Source organism: Mollisia scopiformis, assembly GCF_001500285.1.
Source record: "Mollisia scopiformis unplaced genomic scaffold LY89scaffold_5, whole genome shotgun sequence".
In the NCBI taxonomy this organism is placed as follows: domain Eukaryota; kingdom Fungi; phylum Ascomycota; class Leotiomycetes; order Helotiales; family Mollisiaceae; genus Mollisia; species Mollisia scopiformis.
In genome coordinates, this window is record NW_017263585.1 from 407821 (window position 1) to 433497 (window position 25677).

The 25677-nt window shown below is 49.2% G+C and overlaps 11 protein-coding genes across 11 annotated transcripts; 5 read left to right on the plus strand and 6 right to left on the minus strand.

The window, feature by feature from the left end:
• Positions 1–1446: 1446 nt before the first annotated feature.
• On the minus strand, positions 1447–2289 carry LY89DRAFT_665474 (uncharacterized protein; the record flags this gene model as incomplete). The annotated part of the gene is made up of 2 exons (XM_018212846.1): positions 1447–2146; positions 2198–2289. The coding sequence occupies 2 exons, from the start codon at positions 2287–2289 to the stop codon at positions 1447–1449; spliced, it is 792 nt and encodes a 263-aa protein (XP_018075361.1).
• A 1361-nt stretch (positions 2290–3650) lies between these two features.
• Positions 3651–5708, minus strand: LY89DRAFT_681639 (uncharacterized protein). Its single transcript, XM_018214341.1, has 5 exons — positions 5338–5708; positions 5213–5231; positions 4968–5144; positions 4695–4863; positions 3651–4645 (listed from the first exon to the last, which is right to left on the minus strand). Exons 1-5 carry the CDS (start codon positions 5356–5358, stop codon positions 3979–3981), a joined length of 1053 nt encoding a protein of 350 aa, XP_018075362.1. The 5' UTR covers positions 5359–5708; the 3' UTR covers positions 3651–3978.
• Positions 5709–6674: 966 nt separating this feature from the next.
• LY89DRAFT_577861 (uncharacterized protein) lies at positions 6675–8192 on the minus strand (the record flags this gene model as incomplete). The annotated part of the gene is made up of 5 exons (XM_018208917.1): positions 6675–6720; positions 6817–7108; positions 7307–7738; positions 7786–8002; positions 8061–8192. 5 exons carry the CDS (start codon positions 8190–8192, stop codon positions 6675–6677), a joined length of 1119 nt encoding a protein of 372 aa, XP_018075363.1.
• Positions 8061–8808, minus strand: LY89DRAFT_778640 (uncharacterized protein; the record flags this gene model as incomplete). Its single annotated transcript, XM_018222224.1, has 1 exon — positions 8061–8808. A coding segment is annotated over one exon (359 nt), but the record flags the coding sequence as incomplete, so codon positions are not given.
• A 783-nt stretch (positions 8809–9591) lies between these two features.
• Positions 9592–10679, minus strand: LY89DRAFT_681642 (uncharacterized protein). Its single transcript, XM_018214342.1, has 2 exons — positions 10587–10679; positions 9592–10518 (listed from the first exon to the last, which is right to left on the minus strand). The coding sequence occupies exon 2, from the start codon at positions 10326–10328 to the stop codon at positions 9963–9965; it is 366 nt and encodes a 121-aa protein (XP_018075365.1). The 5' UTR covers positions 10329–10518; positions 10587–10679; the 3' UTR covers positions 9592–9962.
• Positions 10680–10803: 124 nt separating this feature from the next.
• Positions 10804–12847, plus strand: LY89DRAFT_694669 (uncharacterized protein; the record flags this gene model as incomplete). Its single annotated transcript, XM_018216719.1, has 2 exons — positions 10804–10857; positions 10922–12847. The coding sequence occupies 2 exons, from the start codon at positions 10804–10806 to the stop codon at positions 12845–12847; spliced, it is 1980 nt and encodes a 659-aa protein (XP_018075366.1).
• Positions 12848–13400: 553 nt separating this feature from the next.
• LY89DRAFT_715304 (uncharacterized protein) lies at positions 13401–15355 on the plus strand (the record flags this gene model as incomplete). The annotated part of the gene is made up of 2 exons (XM_018218195.1): positions 13401–14208; positions 14255–15355. The coding sequence occupies exons 1-2, from the start codon at positions 13570–13572 to the stop codon at positions 15353–15355; spliced, it is 1740 nt and encodes a 579-aa protein (XP_018075367.1). The 5' UTR covers positions 13401–13569.
• A 994-nt stretch (positions 15356–16349) lies between these two features.
• Positions 16350–17709, plus strand: LY89DRAFT_681644 (uncharacterized protein). The gene has a single exon (XM_018214343.1). It carries the CDS (start codon positions 16503–16505, stop codon positions 17253–17255), a length of 753 nt encoding a protein of 250 aa, XP_018075368.1. The 5' UTR covers positions 16350–16502; the 3' UTR covers positions 17256–17709.
• Positions 17710–19077: 1368 nt separating this feature from the next.
• LY89DRAFT_422939 (uncharacterized protein) lies at positions 19078–19923 on the plus strand. The gene has a single exon (XM_018207421.1). The coding sequence runs from the start codon at positions 19194–19196 to the stop codon at positions 19668–19670; it is 477 nt and encodes a 158-aa protein (XP_018075369.1). The 5' UTR covers positions 19078–19193; the 3' UTR covers positions 19671–19923.
• Positions 19924–20918: 995 nt separating this feature from the next.
• On the plus strand, positions 20919–23700 carry LY89DRAFT_694670 (uncharacterized protein; the record flags this gene model as incomplete). Its single annotated transcript, XM_018216720.1, has 4 exons — positions 20919–20941; positions 21007–22672; positions 22726–22969; positions 23663–23700. The coding sequence occupies 4 exons, from the start codon at positions 20919–20921 to the stop codon at positions 23698–23700; spliced, it is 1971 nt and encodes a 656-aa protein (XP_018075370.1).
• Positions 23701–24583: 883 nt separating this feature from the next.
• LY89DRAFT_422906 (uncharacterized protein) lies at positions 24584–25676 on the minus strand. The gene has a single exon (XM_018207420.1). It carries the CDS (start codon positions 25560–25562, stop codon positions 24882–24884), a length of 681 nt encoding a protein of 226 aa, XP_018075371.1. The 5' UTR covers positions 25563–25676; the 3' UTR covers positions 24584–24881.
• Between the last annotated feature and the right edge of the window lies 1 nt (position 25677).

Sequence of the window (25677 nt, forward strand, 5' to 3'; positions counted from 1 at the left end):
GGACGTTTGCTGAATACCCCATAAAATTGTCTTTCGGCTTTCCAGTTCATGCATTTCCATCTCGTCAGAAAACATACCCTAATTGAAGCTTCTCTAGTCGAATAGCTCATATTGGAGTCTTGATTTAGGGACCCCTTGATTTATCATAGTTTGAAAACAGGCTTTCACTTGTCAATGGTCGTTTTACACTCGATGAACTGCCGCATATATCTATCAAACAGCTTTGAATTTAATCAAATGTAAGTAGGAAGTGGTACAGATATTTATGTGGTGGATGAAAGTTTATACAGTATGCTATTTTACGTACCATTGACGACTTTGGTCAGATTCAAGACCACTCCATCAAATCTATCTACAATGCTTCTCAAGTGATTCTTTTCGTCTCATGTCAGAATCTCCGTTGTCTCTCAGATAGATTCGAAAGACCCATTTCATTTCCTTGAATGTATTGCAAAGTGTTCAAGTTGGTTGAGACTAGGCGGGTCAATCCGAAGAGTCCACCTTGCGCGCGGCTTTCTACACCACTGTCAAACAACATAACACTTCTCACCTAGATACAGCTGTCTTCCGTTTTTCTTCACTTTATTCTTCCTTGCTATATTTCTTGCAAGAGTGATTTAGGATGCAAAGAAAGAAATTCAACATTTGGTAGGGGGGCTGGGGCGGGATTGCCACGGAAGGAAAGTACGACTTCACTTCTCCACTCAAGGATGGAAATTAGGTGAATCGACTATTATACGTACTAGAATGTAGATACTCCATTCAATTTGCCAAGACTTTTAGGGTGTTTCATGCGACCTTGTCTAGGTTAGGTGGGAAGATTTTATTTGGCTTGGTGTTCTGGTCTATCGAAGGCAGTGCGGTCTACAGAGGGCTCAAGGACTAATACTGGCAGTGTGCATATCTGTAACCTAAAGTGAGAAGAGGGAAAGCTACTTCAGGTGAGACAAAATCTGGAGTATCTCTGAGGTCTCTTGGAATGGTTGTGCTGGTTAACTTTCTGCTATCTTGCTCTCGAATATTCCGTTGTCTTCACATCATCTCACGTAGCTGGAAATCAAGTATTCAATGTATCATTTCTGATTTTCATAGTCAACGCTCAGAGGGAATTTTGATGTGGGCAAGCCAAGTAAACTGCAATGTCTCAAACATCCCATTTGTGGTTACCCCTTGAAGAACGTGAAATGCCACGAATATCTCTAGAGGTGGTTTTCCCCTACCCGGGTGACGTATCCAGATGCCAAGGACAATGTTTGGAAGATTATCGCGGAGGTGGCGAAATCGTACGAAAGGATGTAGGACTGGAATCGATGTCAGCTTTAGAATTAAGGACTCGAGGGAAACGCTGATGCAGGTAGAAATGAAGAGCAGGAAACTTACCATTGCGATTTTGGATGGTTCCAGATCGTAGACCGAATGTTTTCCTTCCTTCTCATGTCGAAATTACTACTTTTGTGTTCCCTTCGCCTCAAACCAGTCGGCTACAGGAGGGGAGGGATCATTTTCGAAGTATAAGTGTCGATTTCCCGCTCCATATGGGATATTGTCAACATCCTTGTTTGCGAGACCATAGAGGATACAGTCACTCAGAAGCTCCCCATTCTTTGACAAAATCTTCTGCCAATCAGAAACACTGGGACGGAAGGGAGAAGAATCAGACCTGGCAAGTGGACCCTCGCTGCGAATGAGGACTCTGATGAAAGATCTCAATTTCGATTCCGAGACCGTATTTTCGTAAACGAAGGCTGCTGCATCGGGAAAGAGAAACATAATCCGATACTTACTCATGATAGCGAGCATAGAGTCATTCGAATAACTCGGGGCCAGCAAACGGTCTCCAAACACCCACATTCGTTCGGGAATTCTTTTGAAATCAACCATATCTTTGGTTTGCGCGCCATACGTTTGTCCGGACACTGGGTGGCAGGTAAAGATATTGCCAGTGTACACCCAGTTTACGAAAGCTCGCATATCATCCTTGTCATCGTCTAGAAGCGTGATCTCGGCCTGGGCTGACTCGGCGAAGCTGCCATATAGGAGGCCATTGAAATATCCCGAGTAGTAGGCCAACAGGATCTTGTGGCAGACAATACGAGCCTTCGTCTGGCCAACAATCAGTGTGACCGCATCTTGCGCACTCGATAGCCTGCAAAGTGTGTGAGTAAATTTGGTCTTCTATCAAATATGGACTGCTCACAAATACGTTACTTGTTCGGAGTGTTTCTGCACCTTTGTTGTGAAAACACAGCTCGTGGCTCCATCGCAGTCGTGACATGGGCAACCTAACATGATGAAGAGCTGCTGTGGTTCGCGGAGTTGGGTGGAAGCCGAAAGTCAAACAAAGTTGTTGTCGCCGTTGTAGTCTTTCTCTCGAAGTTAGATCGATTAAGGGAAATTTAAGAGAGTATATCGATCTCGACCGAGTAGAGCTAGGACCATACAAACCTAGCGTTAAGCGTCTACAGCGGTACGGGCAAAAGTGAATGTATAATGTTGGGAGGAAATATTGCAGAGCGTGTTCAACTTGGAGACGAAGCTGTGGCCCTCTTGGGCTTAGGCAATGAGTGCTATCGAGACGGTCCACCTTCGTGCAGAGCCGGAGGTTAGTTCACAGATAGATAATCAAGTGAAAATATTACATTGCATTTTTGCCTGCCATCACTGGGTGTTGGATCAATTGCTCTTCAGGCTTCGAGACATTGGAGCCTGACACATCCTAAAACGAAAAGATCGAAGAATGTATGAGCTCAATTCCGAAGCAAGTAACAAGGCAGATTAGAAGTAGGCACGTTTATTAAATAAAGGTGTTTGACAAGAAGGGAGGTACTTAATTCGCTCTTGCCGTATTTGCTCAGCAGGGAAAGAATGAACAAAAGCTATGACTGTAATCGCAGCTTCCACCACAACCATATATGCATATCCAGTGTCGAGTCCTCATATGTCTTTGCCAATGATAGAGTTGTGTTCTCAACTCTACCTTTCCAAATTCTGCTGTGCTTCTGGAAGTCGAATGCAAAGCGCATGAGAATCGCCGTAACGAGAAGTTCTATCGACAAGGCAATGTGGTTTTCCGTAAACATGGATTTGAAAGGCAAAGGATTGGTGACTTACCTCAACAATTAGGTTTGGCAGTGAGCCGATTGTCAGGAGATGGCTTGTCGATCGGTAGCATATACCTTTGTTGGTAAGAATGGATACAGAGATCTTCGTGGCCATTTTGACCGTGAAAAGTTGCGTCTGTTTGGTCAATAAGAGTATGCATAGATTTACAGAGTTGAAAGCAATGTATGTCAAACGCTTTGATAATTTAGATCAGATTCATGACAATCCGATGCTCGGAAATCTGGAAATCCATGAACCAGAAGACACTTACGCGTGATCCTCAAAGATGGATAATCAGCAGAATAGAATGCAACGATATGTAAAACCAAGACACTACAAGACGAACATCGTCACATATTCAAAACAGATCACAACACACACACAAATCATAGTCCTCAAGCAACAGGTACTGCCTGCCACCAGAATAGTAGAGAAAGTGGTTTTCAATTACCCGTACTGGAAAAAAGAGTTTTTGAGTCTACCGTTACAAGCAAATGCGAGTGCCCGACCCCAACGACGAAGAATCAAATATCCCCCACCGCAAGGCCAGCCGATGCTTGCAAAGCCCCTCCTCCGACAGGCGAAAGGCAAACGAGTCCACAGTCATCATCTCCCCCCTATGCTTTTTTGCGAATAGACCAGAGATCCATTGATTCGATAGATCAAGAGAAAAACTCAACCACCGTATAACATGGACCCTTTTTTCAATATCATTTCCATTTTTTTCAAAGAATCCACCACCCAAGCTGCTGCTGCACCCACCGGCCAATGCACAATCAAATTTTCTTGCTCGATCGTTCGTTTGTAAAGGAGTTATCGTAAGGAGCTCACACCACTATGAAGATCATTTTGAGACTTTGGGCTCTGAGAGAGAGTCTATGACCCCAGGCTTGGGAAAGCGCTTGTGTCCTCAATCTTGAGGTTTGCAGCGCCGCCACGAGGAGCAGATCCACCAGAGCCACGAGGAGCACGTCCGTCACCTCTTGGTGGGCCGCCCTCACCACGTCCGCCACGAGGGCGTCCATCGCCGCGTCCGCCTCTGAATTCGCCTCGTCCGCCACGTCCACGTCCTTCACCACGGCCGCCTCGGAAGCCACCACGTCCTCCACGCTCAGGGGCCTCAACGAAACGTTGGTCGATCTCAAGAACCTGCTTCTGCTTGCGCTCACGCTCACGCTTGGCCTTGCCTCCAGATCCAGCGACGAAGTCTTCTTCCTCCTCCTTGGCGATGGCCTTAGCATTTGCCCACTTCTTGTCTTGCTTGCTGCCCTCATTTGGCTTGCGGGGTTCAGGGACACCAGCACCAAGAGCTAGCTTCTTCTCAGCTTGTTGGGCGAGGTAGTCGGCGTAAGAGATGCTGTTGTCCTCTGGCTCGGGCTCAGCAGCAGGCTCAGCGGATTCGGTTGCTGGAGCAGCTTCTCCGTCACCAGTCAAGGCCTCCTTTTGTTCAGCATTGGCAATAGCTTCACCGGCTTGCTCATCAGCGAGTTCGGCACCGCCCTCTGTAGCACCCCATCCATGCGCGGCTTGCTTCTCGGATTCGCTATGAGGATTAGAACGGATATTGTAGATAGCTTCAGTGATATTCTTACCCTCCAACGCCTCGGCTGTGACGGTCATAGTTGCCACCACCACGGCTTCGCCCACCGCGTCCACGTCCATCATAAGTACCTTGAGCTCGGGGAGGTCGATCCTGTTGAACGCCGTCCTCGATGGGCTTGGAGCGATTGTTGGCGCTACCAGCATTGCGATCACGGAAAGCTGCACACGGGAACGAGTTAGCGAATGCTTCAACAGGATTGCACGACGACAAGGGACTGAACGGGAGAACGCCGAATTGTCTTTCCGCTCGAGTATCAACTGACCTCCTTCATTGCCGGCGAATCCACCACGACGACCACCTCGTGCTTGAGGGGGTGTGGCAGACTTGGAAGCAGGAGCCTCTGCGGGAGCATTACGCTTATTCGTTCTGGCAACAGGCTTGTCAACGACCTTTACAGGTGGCTCGGGTTCCTTGTCGGAGTCTTCATCGTGATCATTGCCTATTCGTTATTTTCGTCAGTCGCGTGGCCATACCACAATGTGTTGATTGGAACAGGTTTCGTCATACCGAGAAGCTCGTAAAGGTTCTAGAGGAGAAGGCATTAGCATATATGTAGGACAGCAGCAAATAGAATTGTCTCAAGAACATCTGCGCATGATCTTTTGATGTCTTTAGGAGAATTAGAAGCTCACCTTCGAGGCGACGGCCGACATCTTGTCCACCTACTCAAGTGCCTCCGAAGAAGGCCTTGCTATCGAGGGAACAATTCGAGTTGGGTAATTGAGAAATCGAGACGGACAGGTTCCTACACACCAGGAAGCTGTCTCTCGAGTGTTGCGATGGTGGACTGCTTGAAAAAGGTTTGGTCTCCAGAGAGGAATTGAGGTTTTTCGGGCCAGCTTCTACAGGAATCTCATTGGTGCTAGCGCTAGCGTCAAATAACCGAGTTTGGTAAAATTATCATGCCCTAACCAAAAAATCTAGGGCTTGAGATTATGGGGGTATCAATGGAAAAATTCCATGAGACGTCGACGATTCGCGCAATTCATTTTATGGGATGCCATCGTACTTCTTGATATTGATATGTTGTAGTGGCGTCATTCTCTTGTGGCTGCGTCAATTCTGCCGTTGAAGCCTCAGGAAAGCCCCCACTACCTACCCCCTTTCTAAAAAGTGTGGACCAGGGAATAGAAAAGTCCATAAATAGACCATTGAAGCAGTGTGAGTAGTACTCTCTTCCGCAAAGCGTACTTGTTTAATGGTGAGGAGAAGCAATAATTGGTACTTTGAAAAGACTAGATTGTATTAATGTCCAACTACGTCGAAGTACTTGAATGCGGGAGGCATTTCTTCGTCTATCATGAGAATTGGAATATAAGATAATATTGTTCCAGATCTGGTGGGACAGTATAAGTAGGCTAAGTCTTAAAAGCGACCTAAAATTTGAAAGATGAAATAGGGTAAGAACGATCTAACCTCTTATTCATCTCGAATCTCGAAAAATCTACTTCTCTATCTTATATTGTCCTAATGGTTTAGGAACAGTATTATCTTATATGCCAATTTCCACGGTACCCTGGTCTACCTTCGTCAATCGTGTCAGAGCCAACATGATTTCTTCCAGTGTACAATTTTCGAGTTGATTTATTGTCACAAAGTAGCAAGCTGACCGAGGTGCTGGGGTGATACTGTTAAGTAAGTATTCTTTAAGAACTATTTACATGCCTACAGTCCTGGCTAGACAATCTGCCTTCAGCCGCAAGGTTTTGTTTCTGATGTACAAAATGCAAGTCCGACTAGTCCTGAAGTTCAGACGGCCATCACTTGCTCGATCCTTGAAACTACTTCGACTGTGAAGTCTTTCCGGAAGCTGGAAGCTCAAGAAGCCGTGGGATATAAACCATAAACCCTCCTCAGAATGAACGCCCTTAAGTGCATAGAATTGGTCCTCCTTCCAGTTGCAAATGCGACAATGAACGCCCCAATTTCTCTGATTGGCTTTTCCTTAACCCATGGGTATCAATTACTTTCATCTCATCGAACTGGTATCAAACGAAAAGGAAGACGGGAATTGCCTAGTAGTTAGGTAGTTAGCAATTGCTCGACCCAAACAGCTCCAAATTACTGTGCAAGGATAGCGAGATAAGACAAGAGTTTCGAATAGCACCTACATCGAAGCTGAAAGTCCAAATGGATCCATGTCGAGCATTGGGTCGTATGGGTCGAGAAGTTGCGTCATCGAATTGTATCCCTGAGGATTCTCTCCCATCGGCATATTCTGATTCTGGCCTTGACCAAGCTGTTGTTGTTGCTGAGATTGCTGTTGCTGCTGCTGTGGGTTGGGCATTTGTTGAGGATTGAGTTGGTGTTGTGTCTGAGGGATCGGTTCGGGGTATGGGCCTGGCCCAGAGTCGGTTGCATCTTGGTCTTCGACCATGTCGGCTTGTGCATCGTACTCCTGTTCTGTACTCACGGAATCAATCTAGGACGAACATAGCTCTATGTAAAGAAAGACAGAAGGGGGCGGGACAGCTTGCCGAGTTGCTCCTGGCTCTTGTCAGCTCGAGACCTACGCAAGTATGGAAGTGATAGGACTCACAATGTGATTCTGGAAGTTTGGGGACGGATAGTACGCGGCACCTACGGGAGTGCCTCCCGTACCAACAGTCCCGCTATTTCCCTGTACTTTCTGCCCCAAGGGATTCACAACGCCCCCTGGATTTCCCATCATTCCCGGATTCGGTTGCAGACCGTGCATCGATTGTGGTTTGGCGGGTTGAAGGCGTTGCTGCTGTTGTTGAAACTGCATGGCATCGGATGCCGGTGGTGTCATCACACCTTGGTTGTGAAAACCTGGAGAGTTAGACGTCGGCGATGAAGCGTGCGAAGATGGTGTCGGCCGAGATTGTGGAGACTGAAGAGGAGCACCTGGTTCCAACTTTGGCGCGATGCTGGAGTTGGAGCGCCTTGCTTGATGATGTCTGTTCATAATAGCCCGTTGTACAGTCGGTTGCGCCATATTCTGAGGCATATGGGTTGGTCCTAGGTGAGGACTTCCAGTCTTTGCTCGCAGCTCTGCTTGGACGTCGATACCTGCAGCAGTTAGAGATGGTCAGTGGAGAGAGACCATACTTGCTCACCTTTCTCTAGAAGGATGCGCTCTAAGAGGGAGTTCTTGTATCTCAGCATAAGACATTCATCCGCAGCGCTTCTGTGAGCAGTCTGAAGATTATGCAAGTTGGTCTCATGAACTCGGATGGTTTCTTCTAGCTGTTTTATATACTCCGTACGACGTTCTCTGAACGCGGCTTGCGCCTGACGATTACGTTGCTTGCGTTCCTCGGAAGTAGCATATATCTATGGAGAGCATCAGTAAGGGAAGGAAAGTTTAGATTGCTGCCAAAAGGTTACAGACAGGCTTGCGTCCACCCTTTCTCTTCGTTGGATTTTCTTGAGGAGCTCCAGTCTCAGGTTCTGGCGTGGGAGAGTTGATTTCCATGCCCGAGTCCTCGGAACCCTCTCTAGCCTCTTTCTTGTCAATAGACATGTCCATTTCCTCCCAGCAGGATGATTTTCTTTGTCAAGTTTTGCTGCCCCGCTATAACTACCCCAACATCAACACCGCGGCAGTTGGCCTCACTCTGCACGGCCACTATCACAGCTAACGACTTGCAGGAGCAGGACTTGTTTTTGGGGGGTGGCTTCTTGGATGTGGCGAATACCCGATATCAATCAGATCAAATCTAGCTCGTATGTGTGTCTGACTGGGCTGGGACCCAAGGATATGGTACCTGGAATTGCGGACTAGGCACCGCGATCGAGGCTGATAATGAAGATAGACAGATAGAGTGACGGTGGGAGAGAGTGAAGTAATGGAATGGGGAATTGGATACGTAAAAAGAATTTGAAAGAAGGCGTGCTGCAAGTGATATTTGAATTTGCAGAGCCTTCAGCGCGATCATGGATGAGGAGAGGAGACACGGGTAGGCTGGAGCTTTTTTCTGGGAGTGGAGACAAGGGAGCCGGGTCGTTGGAGGGACATCGGATCGGCTTTTGCGAGGATGTCGTTTGCTGTATGGTGGATGTGAGTACTGCCAACAAAGGAAAGGACGAGGTAGAAAGGGCCAGGGCGAGCAAGCACGAGCAGCGTAGCCGACCACGACTAGGACTACGGCGGAAAGGCGTCACTGATTTTAACGTATCACTATGCCCAAAACGGTCAAAATTGAGACCAAAGCCTTGAACAGGCGGTAGCGCTGGGGGCGCCCATTGGCTCCTCCGCAAAATTGAGTGGCTTGTTCGAAAATGCTTCCATGGCTTCTACAGCTGCTTCTACCGCTGCTTCCATGCCCCACTGCGGTTGTCTCTGGACTTCACTTCACCTCCAAAGTCGAGCACCCGGAGAGCGCCAAGACCTAGCTCGAAGACATAGCTAGAGTGAGGATGGCGTGGAGGGAAGCGAGGGCGGAACCGTCAAATTGCGTCAGCTAGGTCGCCGAGTTGACTGTACTGTCCGTACCTACCTGTTTCGCGGTGAAGTGAAAAGTTTTCACGCCTGCGTTCTCTTGGTATTGGATCATATAAGATGGATGGTTACACCTCGACCGAGCCACGGTCTTGGATCTGCTCGACGTGCACCGCGCATCATCACTTAATTAGCTCTTTGCTTCTTCTTCGCCAGGCCATGCTCTGCCATGCTATGCGTCCAGCCAGGCACATACTGTAGGCACATAATAATCTCCTTGAGTCTTGGACCCTTTGAAGGGGTCAGACAACCATGCTCTGATGATGCAGAGTTGCGCAAAGGCGAACGTCTGCGGCCATATCCGATCACCTGCCCTTCTTGCAATTAAAACACGATGAGGGCAGGGGTTGACTGGAGTCGCACGCTTCAGTGGCTGCCGTGGCGGACGGTCTCTTGAATCTTGATGGAGCATGGCTGGCAAGGTGTGGATGAAAATACTGCATGCGGCATGATGCGTTTTGCACGGAGCCTGTCGTGTTCTGGCAACGCGGTTGGTCCAGTCGAGCGGGCACCGGGCAAAGAAATTTTCTGCTCGAAGGCTTGAGCTTTGACGTTCAACCCCTCATCCAGGCGGTTTCCAGCCCCAGCACAGCGAGCGAAGGAGCCAATGCAGGGTGCAGACGGACGATGAGCCGGCCAAGGTTGCTGGCGGGACGCAGATCGGTACGAAGTATTTCCTCGGGACCTGATGGAACTGGGAGTGGGCCCTTAGTCCTGTTCCAGAAAGTCCAACCAACACATCTTATAAGGCTGTCGAGGTAGGTAGGTAGATCATATTATGAGAGCCGTGCCTCAACAGCAGGTCGAGCATCCTCCAAGGTTGACAGCTTCGAGCATTTCCATGGCCATCCCGTTCGGTATCGAAGGACACAAACCTGTAACCGGAGATGCTGAATTCTGTCGGCGTCCAAGAAATCCATTGCCCCTACCCCGCAGCCGTGTGCGTTGTGCAACTTGTGCAACTTGGATGGAAGTGAGGAGAGGGCAGCCACGAATCCATGATTGACCGCCTTCTTGCTCCCATGATCTTGGAAACGACAGCGCCTCCAGTAATCCCTCCATGTTTCGAATTATGACTAGAACGCAACAAAGTCTCTTCTCGACAGGGTGCGCAGCAATGACGAGAGTAAGCACGGCATCTGCAAAGACAATTTGCATGTCCCATAAGAAGATAGTTTGTGAGATTTGACGACGGTCCAATTCCGTGAATGCGGAGGTTCAACTGCTGAAGGCACCAAAGGTCCGGCGCACATCGATTTGTCATGACATTAACACGGCCATTTTGATGGTTAGAAAGTTGGCAAATTGCGATTCCCCATTGAGGCTCTCGAAAAAGGTAAACTCCAGAGTAAGTGCATTCTCAGAACAATGTCCCTCATGAAATGTTGTTTGGTTTCGTAACTCGGGGAAAAACAGAAAAAATCGAAAAGTTTCGATCAGTCACGTGAAACTGGGGCTAGTCTGTTTTTAATCTAGCTTTATTTTTGCGCACTATTGCTTGATTGGATGAAACTCTTTTCAATGTCAACAAAGCAAGAAGGAACATCGCACACAATTTCGATTATCAACCACAACCTTGCACATATTTGCAACCCACTTCGTCCATCATCTCGAGCTCTTCATAGCTTTCAATATGACGACTCCTCGCCGTCGCTCCTCGAGACTTCGAGGCGTGACTCCCGCAAAGGCAAGTAAACAACACTCGAATCACCTCATATGCTTCACCGGCACTAACCTGTTGATCTATCCAGTCTCTCAGCTATGCTACGAATCGCCTCCAATCCCTTGCCGAACGCGATGAGACTCCTAACTCAGGTATCGAGGCGAATCTCGATGCCATTGTTTCCTCTCCCCTCGCACCTCGAACTCCGGCTACTGCAGGCATCAAACCATCCCGAGCAGAGATGCATCCCAGCAAGACTCATCAAAGTACCACACAGGAGCCCGACTCTGGTCTGAGACTTGGATTTACGGATATTAAGGCAGCTAGTAATGATCAACCTTCCGGCCTCACACAACAAACACCTACAAAATTAGGCATCTCTTCCCCCACCTTCGACTTCAAATTCGCTCGGCCTGCTCCTCAACTTGGTCCTGAGGCTCAGCGGATGATGGATGACCTGCGTGAAGAGGCGTTGCGCATCAAGGCCAAGCTGGCAGCTGAGCGAGAGGAGGAAAATCGTAGAAATGGAGAATCTGCTGGAGGGATCGGAGGTCGAAAGATTGCACAACCAAGAGGCAAAGTTGGCCGCTTCAGTGATATCCATATGGCAGAATTCAAGAAGATGGATTCGATTGCTGGTCATCCCTCTGCATTCCGAGCTCAACCGGGACGATTCACACCAGTCCAAAACAACCTCAAGCGTACACAATCCAAGGCACAATTGGATGGGGACCAGGAGACTACCATGAAGCATGAACAAAGCAGCGAGAAGACAGCTCAAACAGACCGTCTGGAGAACACTGCACCTGCTAAACGTGCACGAAAGCATGTTACAGACGATACTTCAAGTGCCCGACCAGCCTCCAGTCATGAGAATAAACCTTTGCCATTGACACCATCTATTCCACGAACACAATCAAGCATGCTTGCTTCCATCTCCACTCCCACGCAAGCTTCTCTGGCTCGAGCTGCAACCACCAAGAAGCCCTCTACTCAAATTCCAACCTTGACTAGATCTCCATCAAAGCCAAATATGCCAGCAACTCCTCGTGGCATGACGAAATCTGCGACTACCAATGACCTGAGCGGCATTCCAAAGTCTGACTCGAAGGCTATATTGCACAGTCCTAGCAAATTTGACCGTGTCAGATCGATACTCAGACGTCCAAGCTCAAGTGTGAAGAAGGCAGCCCAAATGCCGTCTTCTATTCCAACACTTGCTCGAAGCCCTAGCAAACCCAACTTCGAGAAGTCCCTCCCTTCGATCCCTACCACTCCTGGCGGAGCAGACGATATGAGAGCTGGCAAGCATGTAAACTTTACTCCAGATACGGTCAATAAGCATGCTTCGATGGTACAAAACTCTCCTTCGCCCATGAAGTCCGGGATTCCTCGATCTACGTCAAGAATCCAGCTTGGTCAAAAGCCCTCCACCACTCACACCAGCTCGGATACTGTATACTACCCATCCGTTGCTAGTCTTCCGAGTCCAGGCAAACAGACCAAAGTCGTCGAATATCCATCCCTTGCTGGTGTACGTCCTCTTCCTCAACCCCCTCGTCAAATCGCTTCTCAATCGCCTGCTCCACCGTGTGTACCTGGCACCTTCACATTCCGCAGTGACCACACAATCAGCTTTGGCTCATCCCCTAAAGGCTTTGGATCATCTCCGGGCCAGTCAAGTGTACGCCAAGTCCGCCAAAGTATATTCCCCGGTGTGATGCCTGGTAGCTTTCCAACTGGCAACAAGGAGAACACCGAGCCTCTTCCAGCTGTCCCTCACGGCATGGCAAACAAGAAGCGCCGTCGGGCAGATTCTGATGATGAAACCGAGGAAGAGGTTGAGCGCTCCCCCAAGAAACATAAGGCTGCTGAAGGATCAATGCTTATGGCTCCCGATCTAAAGTCTCAGAGCAAGACACCGCAGTCTCGCACTCCTAGCCCGGCGAAGAAGAAGGGTGTTCTCAGCTTGAGCCGTCTCAATATGCTCGCTAGACCCAAGGTCCGAAAGTAGGCAATGCTAATTGATCTGGAAAAGCGCCGGCTGGGTGATATGCATATTCTTTATTCTTGTTAGTTATCGCTTGGAGTTTGTCAGGATATTGTGTTTATGGTATATGGATTGGTGGCGTTGGTTGTGAAAGGTACATGGCGTATATGCATATTTGATGGCCTGACTTAATCGAAGTTGGTGGTTTGCTGCTTGTCTTAAGTTATGCTTTTGCATGATGCTGGATATGGTAGATGAACACTTCTACGACCAGGAGTTCGTTTCTTGTAAGATTTTTTTTGAGTCGTTCTCGATTCATCTCAGTGTATTTACTATTATTATGAGTGCTTCTTCCTGGCCCTGTCGGTGGAGACACGAATGACGAAAATAAAAGCAAATTGATACTACATCGTGCCTTCCCTTCTACTTTCGACCTTTCTCTTTGAAGTGAGAACGAAAGTCATCTAAATGCTCTCACATAACTTTACCAGAGCATACTTACCTACAAACCGCTTTCGAGTCGCCATTGCGATTCGTTCTTGCGGGACGACTTCCAACCCCATGCATTCTTTCCATTCTTCTGTCAAAATCCTCTTCAGCATCTTCATCGGTTTACTTATCCTCTACACGATCTAACACCTTAATCCCGCCCATATGTCTTCCCGACCCATCCCATTCTTCCTCCGTCCATACTTCAACTCTCGCTACCCAGTCCCCCTCTCATCCGAGGGTTTTTCTCCGCCAGTATGGACCACATCCACAGTTCCTCTCGCCGCAGATCCTCCCACCGTACAGTCAAAGACGAAGACAGAGGCGAAGCAACCTTCGTCTGTACGGTCTGCTGGCGTTCCCAATATGCTCCGTCGAAACCAAAACTCCTCGGCTCTTCGGCTCGGATCGTGTGTAAGCCGTGCTGGAAAGCGGTCTTGGATCTGAGTATCTGCTGGGTTTGTGGGGAGTATATCGTGAGGGGAGATGAGGTGGTGAGTCTGGGGTGGTGTTTTTGGCATAGGGCTTGTTTTGGTTGTTTGGTTTGCGGGACGAGGATGAGTGTTCCTTGTCACAAGGAGGGGGTGGATGGGAGGTATAGAGGAGAGGTGGGTATGGGTGTGGAGCTGGTAGATATCCCGCTTTGTGGTGTTTGTGGGGTGGAGATGTCGGGAGAGAGTCCGGGATTGGTGCTTGAGAAGGGTCTGGAGAATGTTTCGAGGTTTGATGGTGGGTTGAGTAGGGAGCGGTTGCAGAGGTGGTCGGAGGTGAGTAATGAGGATGAAGAGGAGGCAATTGGGGACAAGTCGCGATCTGTAGGCTTGTCACAATCCAGACGCCAACTTCATCACGGGGATAGTCCGACACCGAGTAGGAAGAGATGTCCAAAATGCACAGTAAGTAGATCCAAGATGTATCCGACGAAAGCTAACAGAATATTAGCAACGCCCAACATCAAACACTCGTAACATACATTCATTGCTCCACAGTGCAATGAATACGAGAATATCAGGAGATGGCAGTGTCGACGAATCTCGAGTAGGAGACCCTTATGTTGAGTCTCACAAGCAACCCAGACCAGATGAAGAGAGCTCTCCGGTGTACGTGTCAGTACTCGATCCTATTGGGGGCCGTGCCTTCGAGCCTAGCAAGACGAAGCCTCTCCCTAAGTGGATGCACTTGCTTCCGAACAACATCCATAGAGGAAGAGAGCAGGAAGAGAAGGATCGTGAAACTTATGCTTTCGATAATATGTCGAAGGGATACCAGACTGCTTCAGTGTCCTACGCTCAAGCAGAGAACGGTCATCATGAAAGCGAAAATTCCTCTAGAAATGTTACACCTAAAACAGCAGAAACTCAAACAGACGTGCGGGCGCCGCCAATGTACATCCCAAATGCCCACCAACATACTCGAAGTCGTTCTAAGATCACCTTCGAACCACATTCAGAAGCGAAACCCCTTGAAGCAAATCAACGGGATACTCGAAGATCCCATACCATCGAGAGCGCTTATATGACTCCTCCAGAATATCCTCGACAGAAGACACCGCTCCCACGGCTACCTCGACCTTCTATCGATCACCAAGACACTTCTTATTTTTCGCATCGTCCTAGCGAGAGCAGTATCAAAGACTCATGGGAACGGGAGGATATCTGCTGCGGGCTAGGCTCACCACAGAGAGAACCAACACCTACACCAGAACAGATGTCCCCTCCTCAGCTTTGGAGTCCGCCGTTATCTCGGCGACCAAACTTGGCACCATCTCAATCATCAGAATATCTGGAGAGATACCGACCGAAGAGTGCTGCTACGAAGCATGAACGATATGTTGCTAAAGACCCTGAACCCATTTTAGACAAACTCAAGAGACAAAGAGTAGGCAATCAAAATTTGGAGCAACAAGTGGCAGAAGAGAGAATCAAGAAGAGGCGGGCGAGTGAGAGGACCAAAAGCCCGAAATTGGCAGATGAAGAGTATGGGCTTGATCCTAGAAGGAAGGACTTGAATCAGGAGTTGAGAAGTCTGTTCTGTGAGGAATAGTGGAGAAAGGAATAATTCTTAGATTGGCAAATAAAGACTGGCTGTCATAAGTAATCATCGTTGACGTGGCTGCATCCTCCATCCGAGGATTTGAGTTGCTGACTGACAGTGCTTCCCCGCAACCAGGCGAGTAATATTCATGAACATCAATTGATTCCACATCTTGGATAAGAAAGGACTGCGGGCCTCTCACAGACTTGTACATGAACAAGAACGTCTACTCAGACTCTTATTTTGGAGGTTCAGATACATTGTGTGACAAATGCCACGACAGCCATCAGCTGATGTTAGATATTCCTTCCGAAAACAGTGTTTCAGAAAATCAGATTGTTTGAGGTATTCTTAGACGCTGAGGTGATGTTGGACATCGAAGCAGAATAATGCGATGTGCTGAATGTGTGTTCTATTTGCAGAGTTCAGTTGTTGGAGGAACTTTGTAGAAGCTCTTGTTTGCACTAATAACTTTCTCGGTGCGAGGTTTCGAATGAGACTCGGCAAGCAAGCAAGCAAGGTTGAAAGTCCAACCGAGTTTAAGACTTTGGGATGCGTGAAAGCTGGAAGTTCGAAATACAGCTTATAGAAATTAACAAGTTGGAAGCAATTTTGGACAATTCGTACTTTATAAGACATGTAATTTTGTCCGCTCGGAATTAAGATTCCTTAAAACAATCAAGCAATGAAACCGAATACTATTCATATCATGATAATCGGAATCAGATTAGACGTAGATGGATTTAATTTTGATGGGGGACATTGAGCAGAGGAGAATTCTTGGAACGCTACTTCGTCGGCCCCGCCAATTCAAGGCTGATGTAGAGAAACTCCAAACCACAAACAGATTCTTGTGAAAGCCAATTCGTTTCTTCTTCTGATTTGAGTCATTCGGAAACATCTTTGATTCAGATTCACTTTTGTGAAAATTAGTCACGTGTATGACGTACCTCGAGCCTTCTCCTCGGCTGGATGTAAGGGAGGAGCGAAACAGAATGTGCGTTGAAGTTCGACACACAACCAGACAACAACATCTCGATTCTCTAACACTCTCCGCCATCGATCAAACGACTTCGCGTGATCGACTCCATTTATCCCATTACCGAGGCAAACTTGCAACGCAAAATTCCAAACAGCACTTACCATCAACAGCATCATGACGGGGATACCAGTTTACACACAAGCTCCCATCAATGCCGCCAAAGCATCTGGTACAACTCCACAGACAACCGCTCCTCCTTCGCAAACTGCTTCCGGTCCGAATCAAGCATCCACCACGACTGCAGCAACATCGTCCTACCCGCCGGCACAGCCAGGCGCTGCACCCTTTCCTGCACCAACTGCTGCAGCTCAACAACGTTATGCGCCAGTTCAACCAACTCCAACGACAAAGGATGAAGCAGATTTGCCAGCACCTCCTCAACCAGGCGCTGTGCCTACGCCCTTGGGAACGAGCTCCATTCCTCCGCCTCCCAAAGCTGGGGAGACTTACAAACCTCCACAGCAAACAGCTGCGCCAACGCAACCTTTGGCGCAGCCTTACCCATCTCAGATGTCAATTCCTCCATTGACCGGTACCTACGGCGCTCAACCTCCTCACTCGTCTACGGCAACCACCACGACTCCATCCGGATCTTACCCTGCCTCCATTCCTGAAGTTGGAGCAAGACGTAGCCTAGAGCATCCGCCAGGATACCAACAGAATGTCTATGCCTCAGAGATGACGAGCGACCAGAGACGTGCACAAGAAGCGGCGAACTATTCGTCTACTGCGCATGACAATAAAGAAACAATTGCAGGAATCGGCACTGAGAATGTATGGAGTACAGCTAAGAAATGGTTGGGCCAGGCTGGAGAAAAGTTATCGGAAGCTGAGGCTGAAGTATGGCGTCAGCTCAGGAAAGAATAAACTTTACTTTTCGATGTCGATTATTGATCGACAGGGACGACGATTAGCAAGGGATCTGATCTGGGCATGCTACGAGCATTGATATCAGATATTTAATTTCCGAGTTGGAATGGGACTCTCAGGTCGTTCAGAAGGAAAGCCCATTGCTTCGCAAGGTATAAGATCACCAGGCCGTTTCGATTTTCCAAGTCGATACAGACTAGCAAAAACTGGTTTGGAGTTCAAGGGGATGTCTTCTCAATAATGAAAAGGAATGGTCAATTGATCTTTCATAGCTTGCATTGACGCAGCGCACAGAATAGGTGAAGGATGCCGAGAAGGTTTCCTCGTCCACTCAAAATAGAAGTCTTCAGCAGCCCCTTTTGTACATGAAGTGGTGCTTTCTTTTCCTCGCTTTCCCCTTTCTTGATGTTTGCATGAATTACAGCGGGCGTGCAGCTGAGGCTCGCGTCATTACGACTGGGGAAGGGAAGGGGGAGGGGAGGGAAACATGATTCACGATAAGGCGACATGCTAGGGCGCACTCTCCATCTCGTCGGGACGGTAGATGGGCAGCGAGGTGGGCAGCCCGCGGGCGACGCGTGGACCGTGGTGGACGTGTTTATCAGAAATAGTTTATCATTCAGCCGAAACGGTCGTCATTGGCACCAAGATCCTCATAAGAGCTGTATTAAGGACAGTGATCACCAACTCAGGCAGTACTGTAGCCAGATTCCCAGATTGGGACGGGAAAATCATGCAACGAGGCCAGGCCAACCTGGGCGCTCCGAGCATCCCCCGCAAGGACACTCAAGGGCGACTGCGAGATCGAGTGCGATGGTGGGACCGGTCGAACCAGAAGCAGCAGCAGCTTTTGTTCGGTGCTAATTTCGTCTCATATCGAGCATTATGGGCACTAGGGCTGGCGAGCAGGGAACGTGTTCGATCGAGGCTAACGGTCCGAACTCTGGACTCCGCTCTTCAAGGACTGTGACTGCCGACTGCGAACACTTCAGACAAACAGGTGAGCGCGAGCGTGAGTGCGAGGTGTCTGACATAGACTCGGAAAAGGAGATCCCAGTGAGGTATGACCTTTCTGACCTGATTCCGGGAACCGTAGCCTGTGAGGTGGAGGGGGGGGAGGCGGCGAGTTTCCAGCTGGTTTTGTTGCTGTTGGGCCGGCATGACGAGAGGGAGATCCTTCTGGCAAGCAGTTTTATCTCTCGTTCGTAGCAGCAGCACAGCAGCACAGCAGCAGCAGGTTGTGTTAAGCGGTATCAGATCTTGACCGAGCGACGACCAGTAAGTACAGCGGAAGGAGTTGAAGGTCGACGAGCCCTGAGCAGGCCTGACGTTGAGTTTAGAAACTGCGCAACGGCTGCCATTCGTCGAGCGACCCGAAGCGGACTAGACTGGACTGGACTGTCCTGTGCTGGGCTGGGCTGGGCTGGGCTGGCTGGGCAAAATGTGGGATGCTTGCTGTCTGCCTGCTGCGGTGGTATCGTACAGTGCTACTCGACGTGCGTGCTGACTGCGTGCAGCAAGTGGGTTGATGCTCCTCGCTACCCCTTGCAGAGTTTCAGATCCCCTTCGCTGTAACACGCTACCAGCTCGCTTAGGGCTCCTCTCCACAGCCGCCCTGGCTCACGGCTTCCCGACTGACCACATGAAACATTGTATACTGTAGGTGGGCAGCAACCAGACATCGCGAAGCACTGCCCGCCCATTCCTCCCGCCGTGCAGCAGAGGGACACGACTCAACGTCCACTCTGCAGACGGTGTTGACGACATCCAGAACAAGAAGAAGATGATGATGATGATGATGATGATGGTGGTGGCCAAACATAGAATGAAGATGGGGATCGGAGTCTAGTAATTTAGTTTAGTTGGCCAGCTGGCGGTTTTGCCACTGCCTTAGCAAGCGGTCTCGACGGCTTCGTGTGCTCCACGGTCGTCCATATGGGGGCTGATATTGCGTGTTGTCAACAACAAGTCGCAACATCCGGGGAGCACCCTAGACAGACACACGCTGGGAGATCCTCAAACGGACCCGATCTTGCGACCAAACAGCCATCCCAGACGCGGTGCGCTGGTTGGTGGTCAGCCGGCCGAGAACGAGGACATGCGAGCATCTCATTGGTAGGGACGACATTTCAGGCTGCTGACTCAAGATACGTAAGTCAGTGCCCGAGTAGACGTTACAAAAGCCCCCCCGCTGCGCTTGTCGGCGACGGTGAGTGGCAGCAGCGTCTGTCTGCAGAGCCCTTTCGATGCCTCTTTCAGACATGCGCGAATGGGTGGTGGGCCAGATATGCATCATATACTACTCCCTCAGCCTGCTCATCTAAGCCTGGCTTACCCCAGATAAGGTTCGATGTGGTGCGGTGGCGCTGGGTTGAGACAAGACAAGCCACCCCCTTCGAGACTGCTGGATGAACACGGTGCGGTTCCGTTCCACGATGGACCTGTGAACAGTCAGGTCGAGAGAGGTATGGTACTGTATGGTACTGTATGGTACTGTATGTACTCTTAGTAATTTATGATACAGACCAGGGTTGCGGGTTTCTCGGACGGGGGGACTCGACCTGGTCCAGCTTGTCGAAGTCTCCACTCCTGTTCCCATTATTCACATTCCCAGTCCCAGGTAGGGCTCGGGTTTCGATACCGCACCCGCACTTCCTTTTCTGCAGTGGAGTGAGTGGCTGCACGCTCAGAACGAAAGCCACTACTACTACTACGACGGACTGATACTGATACTTGCCCCCATCGTCAGTACAGAACCAACACACAGACTCCAGCTACTGTACAAAAGTAAACCCCCCCCTGGTCGGTTATACCCTACCCTCATCCTCCTCCCCCCCCCCCCACCCCAAACCCGGGCTCCAGACTGCCAAGCCTGCTCGGTCAGAGGTGCTTCCTGTCCTCAACCACACTGTCCACACATGCACACAAGTTTGGGAAAGTCTGGGAGGTTTGGCTTGTATCAGGAACACGGACATGGGTCGTTGGAAGACATCCCGATCCCGGGCAAGCCTGTTAAGTGGTGCCCGCCGCCGCAGGCCTTCCTCGACTACGAACGTACTTCTTTCTCTTATACCTCCAGGGTCAAGCACTGCCCCTCTTCCACCTTTTCGCGTCGTCCCAATCGCAGCTCTTCCTATTCTATTCGACCAGTCACTCCTTTACGGTCTTTTTTAATTTCGCTTTCCTCTGCTCTATATACTGGGAGCTGGCTCTCATCTACATCAAGCCAGGCTGCGCAGATCCCCAAACGAGTTTGTTTCTATACTTCTCTGCATAGTCAACTCATCACACTCATTTCCGCCGCCACCGCACATACCAATCTAGTAATTCATACCCACATCCTCACCGCGAGGCATCGTTGTCCAATTTCGTTTCACGGAGAGCACCACAGAAACTCTACGCATTCCTTACCTCCTGGGAGAGCAGTGGGCAGTATAACACTTTGAGTTGCACATCCTCCGATCATATCACGTCTGGTATGTTACATGCCCACTCCCGTCTTGGTCCATTCCTTCCGATCCTCCTCCGTCTGCGTGTGGGTCAGAGTTCGAATATCTTCTTCATAACTCTTCATAAGATTTATCAGGGCTGACGACGTTGCTACCCAGGCCTGACGTATCGGCTCTGGTTCTTAATCGATAAACGTGGACGTCTCTCGTCATGGACAACAGCCAGGCGCAATTGTGAGCCTATCCCATTCACCAGCACCATTGCCCCTCGTCTGTATCATTACTTACATCCAACTCAGCCGCCAACAAATACAAACACCCTCCTTTCAATTCAACCCCAACAACAAATTCAGAAGAGATCATCCCCCCAGATCTTTTCCAGCGGTCACCATGAACCCAAATGAGATGTCGATGAAGACAGAGGCCGTGGGATTAGGGATGTGGTCGTCAGCAACTACTCCTCAAAGTGTAACGAGACCTCGTCCAGCAACGATACACGAGACAGGATTCTCGTACTGCATGCCAGAGGAGTACACATCACTGCCAGCGTGGGATTCGTCAACTATGCCTATGCAACAACTCAATGATGGAGTCCCTCAGACCTATTCAGTACAGCAAGATTTCTACCCTCCTTCGACTTCTGCTAGCGAAAGCAAACCCTTCCGCGCTCAAAGACAAGGCATCTACGGAGCACCGTATATGAGTGAGATCTCAGATGGGTGGCAACAGAAACCATGCGACGATGGAATCGATCTCCAGGGCCTCGACACAGACATGAATATGGGACAACCGTATTCATCTGATGAAAGTGCGCCAATCCTTGACTTGAGGTATCCTGGACCTGGAATGGACAGTGATCGTCTCAGCCTTGAGCAATCGTACAGCTCCAGACGTATGTCTGGTTCATCGTTCACCATGTCGACTACAGGAGCACTGTCTGAGATGCCTTCATACGAAGACTTCTCTGCAACGTTATCAGAGGCGCCTTCCTTCAGCTCAGACTACCCACCGCCATCGAATCGAAACTCTTTGATGTCTTCAACACAGCTCTCACCTGTCGCATCGCCAAGGATGACACCTCAGAACAGATCTGAACTTGTTCGAACCCAAAGTCGTGGCCGAGCATCCCCTTCTCCAAGGCCAAGCATGCGATCAGCACCATATACCATGGACAGTACTCGCAGCAAGAGATGGTCGACTGGATCCTACGCTCCTTTACCTAACCGACGACCATCACCTTTCGTCTATCACCAAGGGCACGAGGTATTCACACCTCACCCACCAAGGATGTCATCGCGACACTCATCACCAACATTACCAAACACTCAGCTTCCTCTGAACCTGAGCAATTTGCAACAAACGCAACAACAACATCCATTTCTTATGTCAAACAATGCTGGCTTCCATCGAAACAGCATGCTTCTCCCCTCACACAACTACCACGAACCCCACCAATTTGAGACACCACCACCTCTCCTCTCCCATGGACTCTTTCGCATGCTTCAGAGCAATGCGGATCCACACTCCTTACACTCACACTACACGGACCTAAGCGACCCACCTGACCTCTACGCTTCTCTCAACGAAGAGCAAGTCCCGCCGCCTCCAGAGGACATGAACCCCAGCGACCCTGATCTGATTCCACACGAGCAAGAACTTCGCTTCGACGGCGACCTTTACACACCCCGTTGGGTGCGCGGTCACGGGAACAAGCGCGAGGGCTGGTGCGGGATCTGTAAACCAGGTCGTTGGCTCGTACTGAAGAACAGCGCGTTCTGGTACGACAAGAGTTTCACGCATGGCATCAGTGCGGCGACCGGCAGCCCATTCCAGGAACCGCAAGAGACGCGGCGCATGGATGGAAATCCAGATGTTTGGGAGGGCTTGTGTGGAAGTTGTAATGAGTGGGTTGCGTTGGTGAGTTCGAAGAAAAAGGGAACTACATGGTTTAGGCATGCGTATAAGGTAATTTTCAACACTACACCCAATCCAGAAACCAACAGCTGATTTGTACAAAGTGTCACACCCATCCGAAGATTAAAGATGCTCCCAAACGCCGCCGAGAAAGCAGCCATACGCGCGCACTAGGCGCCTCTCAAATGGCCAAACCCAAGACCGAGACTCCGATGACACCGCAAATGACGCCCAGCAGCTCAGTAAATAACACTCCTGCAACAGGACTCCTGGGCCACCATCAGCAGCAGCAACCACCGCCCGTCCCGCCAATGTCAGCACAACGGAAAACGATCTCGCCGCTTGAGAGTCTGTCGACCATGATATAATCTCTCCTTTGTTCTGTTCATTTTTCATTCCAACATCTATCAATCTCATTCGATCAGGTCTCGGCGGTTGCATGCATGGAAAGGAAAGTGGGGGCGGGTGGTGGAGTTGGAGGGTAAATCGACAAACAAACAACAATTATAGACTAATTGACTCGCGAGTAGTTTTTTCGGCTGCAATTTTCTTATTCCTTCTGCGTCTCTTTTTTCAAGGTTTTTTTTTGAGTGGGCGAATGGGCGGGCGAAACCAAATTTATTCTTGACGAATTTACGAACCTGAGATTTTTCTCAAACGGGACGGAACGGATCACGAATGAGTGTGCGAGACCGAGTTGTGGTTACCAAAGCACGAGAGATTGGGAGAGAAAAAAAACATAATGATCGATTGATTGATTGGTATATATAGGACAGGCGTGTTGACAGAGTAGGTTCCTGTTGCATGTTGAAAGCTAGGATTGTCTATATATACAGTAGTAGTAGATAGCTTTAATGACAGATTATGATCTATGAACTATGATTTTCTCTACTTTTGCTAGTTCTCTGTTTTCTACTACTTCTTACCTTGCATCTGGATTTCTTCAAAACAGTAAAAGAAAGTAAATGTTTCAACAAAACCCTCAGCGCCTAACCCAAATGTTTCCGTCTCACATCGCATCCTCGCACAGTCAATAACCAGGTCACACACCTCGTCCGCCCCTCAAGGTTCATCTTTAAGCTTAACAATATTTCCTTTCCCCCTTCCCTTCCCTTCCTTCCTTTGCTTACTTACCAACGTACTTTTCTTAACACATCAACGACGATTCGGAACCCGAGACAGACACGTCAAACCAAACCCTCTTGGCGATCGAACGAAGCGAAGCGAAGCGAACGTGTCTGGTGTGTCGGGGGGGGAAACTTGACACGAAATGTGAGACGGACTTCAAGGGGGGGGGGGAGCGCGCTTCTAGAAGAATAAAACGGGGCTACGGCATAGCACACGGACGGAGATCTGAGGTGCATGTAAGGCTACGTACGGTATTGGTGATCATCGTGATGGGATATGATTTGAATTCTTTTTTGTGTTGTGTTGTGTGAGAGGGAGGGTTGGGGAGAGGTCTGTGGGGAGTGAGTGCCGAACGAACGGGCCGGCTTCAGGTTATGCGGTAGAGGGCTTGGCGGGAATGTGCGTGCGTGCGTGTGTGCGTGTGTGAGGATCATGATGAGGTGACATTGTCGTGGAGCAATGGTCGAACAGGGTGATGTGGAGGTTGAGTCAGTTGGCCTGATGGAGGATGGATGCCGAGGTCAGGAACGAGGAAGTGGAAGTGGAAGTGGAGGGAGGATCTGATCGCCTGCTTGCTTCTGCTGTTGCATTTGGGTTTGTAGTCTTTACAGTAGATAGGTAGATAGTACACCCACTTAGCTTTTCCTGGTAACGAAAATGCGTCAATGTGGCACCAATTTCAAAATGGTCACATTGACCAGGTTTGTCTTGGAATGCTCAGTGCGAGCACGTGTCAACGATTCGAGCTGCAGCTGGAAGGAAGTAGATACGAAATCAGTTGCAGTTTAGCATACCTAATGAAAATATGAGACTGGTTGATCAACGATGGGCTTTGCGGTCTACTGAGTCAAATTAAGGCATGGGAATCACACATAATCACATAATCACCTGATTCAGGATGTGAATCTTGAAGAAATTGAGGTGGGGACATAGAAAAGTGACAATTCTTTTTGGTTTCCCGACTTCTAATTTTAGTCTTCCTTTTCGCCACTTTGTAAAGAAACAGTTACCAAGGATTGGAGAACGTTGCGAGAGACTTTTCCCGGGAGGTAGAGCAATGACATTGTCGCAAGCGTCAGGTGCGAATGGTGCTGCGGTCGAACGGTGGTTATATCTGTAGTGAGAGCTGATACTAACGACCACAGATTTGGAAGCTATTGAAATGGTCAATTCGGATGGTAAACAATGCCACAGGAAGAGTTAAACTTACAGCATACTGGAAGCTTTTCTTGAGTTGGGCTATCTTTTGCGGATCTTGAAGTTCGTTCGAGAGTTCGAAGGAAGACTGATGGCTAGTCTTAGGGTTCAAACTATCTATAGAAAAAAGCTTCGAAATAGAAGCGATTTCAGATCGGTTTGAGCACTCAGCCACAAGCAAATTTTCGGCAGACTTCAAAATCTCGTCGCTGTAACCCTGAGCCTCCGCTGTTTCGCGCAAGTCTACTAGTACCCTTGGTAAGTGACGTTTTCTGCTCAATCTTTGGGCATTCGCTGCTACAGAAGAATCACTGAATTCGGCAATGTAGTAGCTTGATACTGCCGAATCAAAATTTGCAAATCCCGCTCTCCTCGAACATTCCAATACAAAGTCCATACGTTTGTCGAGGCTCGCTTGCTCCATCGGAGCGCGAGGAATCGTCAGGGAACTGCTACTGTCAGGTCCCTCATCTTTGACCGGCCCTTGACTAATCGTCGGAAGTGAGGGAGCACTGTCGACTTCGGGTGCTGCCGTTGGTTGCAAGTACTCAGATGATACTTGTCCCTGTACTGTGTTGATTCCAAACATTGTCGAACCGTCATTTGATGCAGCCATTCCAGCTTGGAAATGTGCTTCGTTGCAAGTTGGGAGTGCATGTCCGCCTATGTTCTTGTAAGAGCTGAGGCCACCGGGAATGGCCCACTTAAGCGAAACTCAACAAATGAGACCT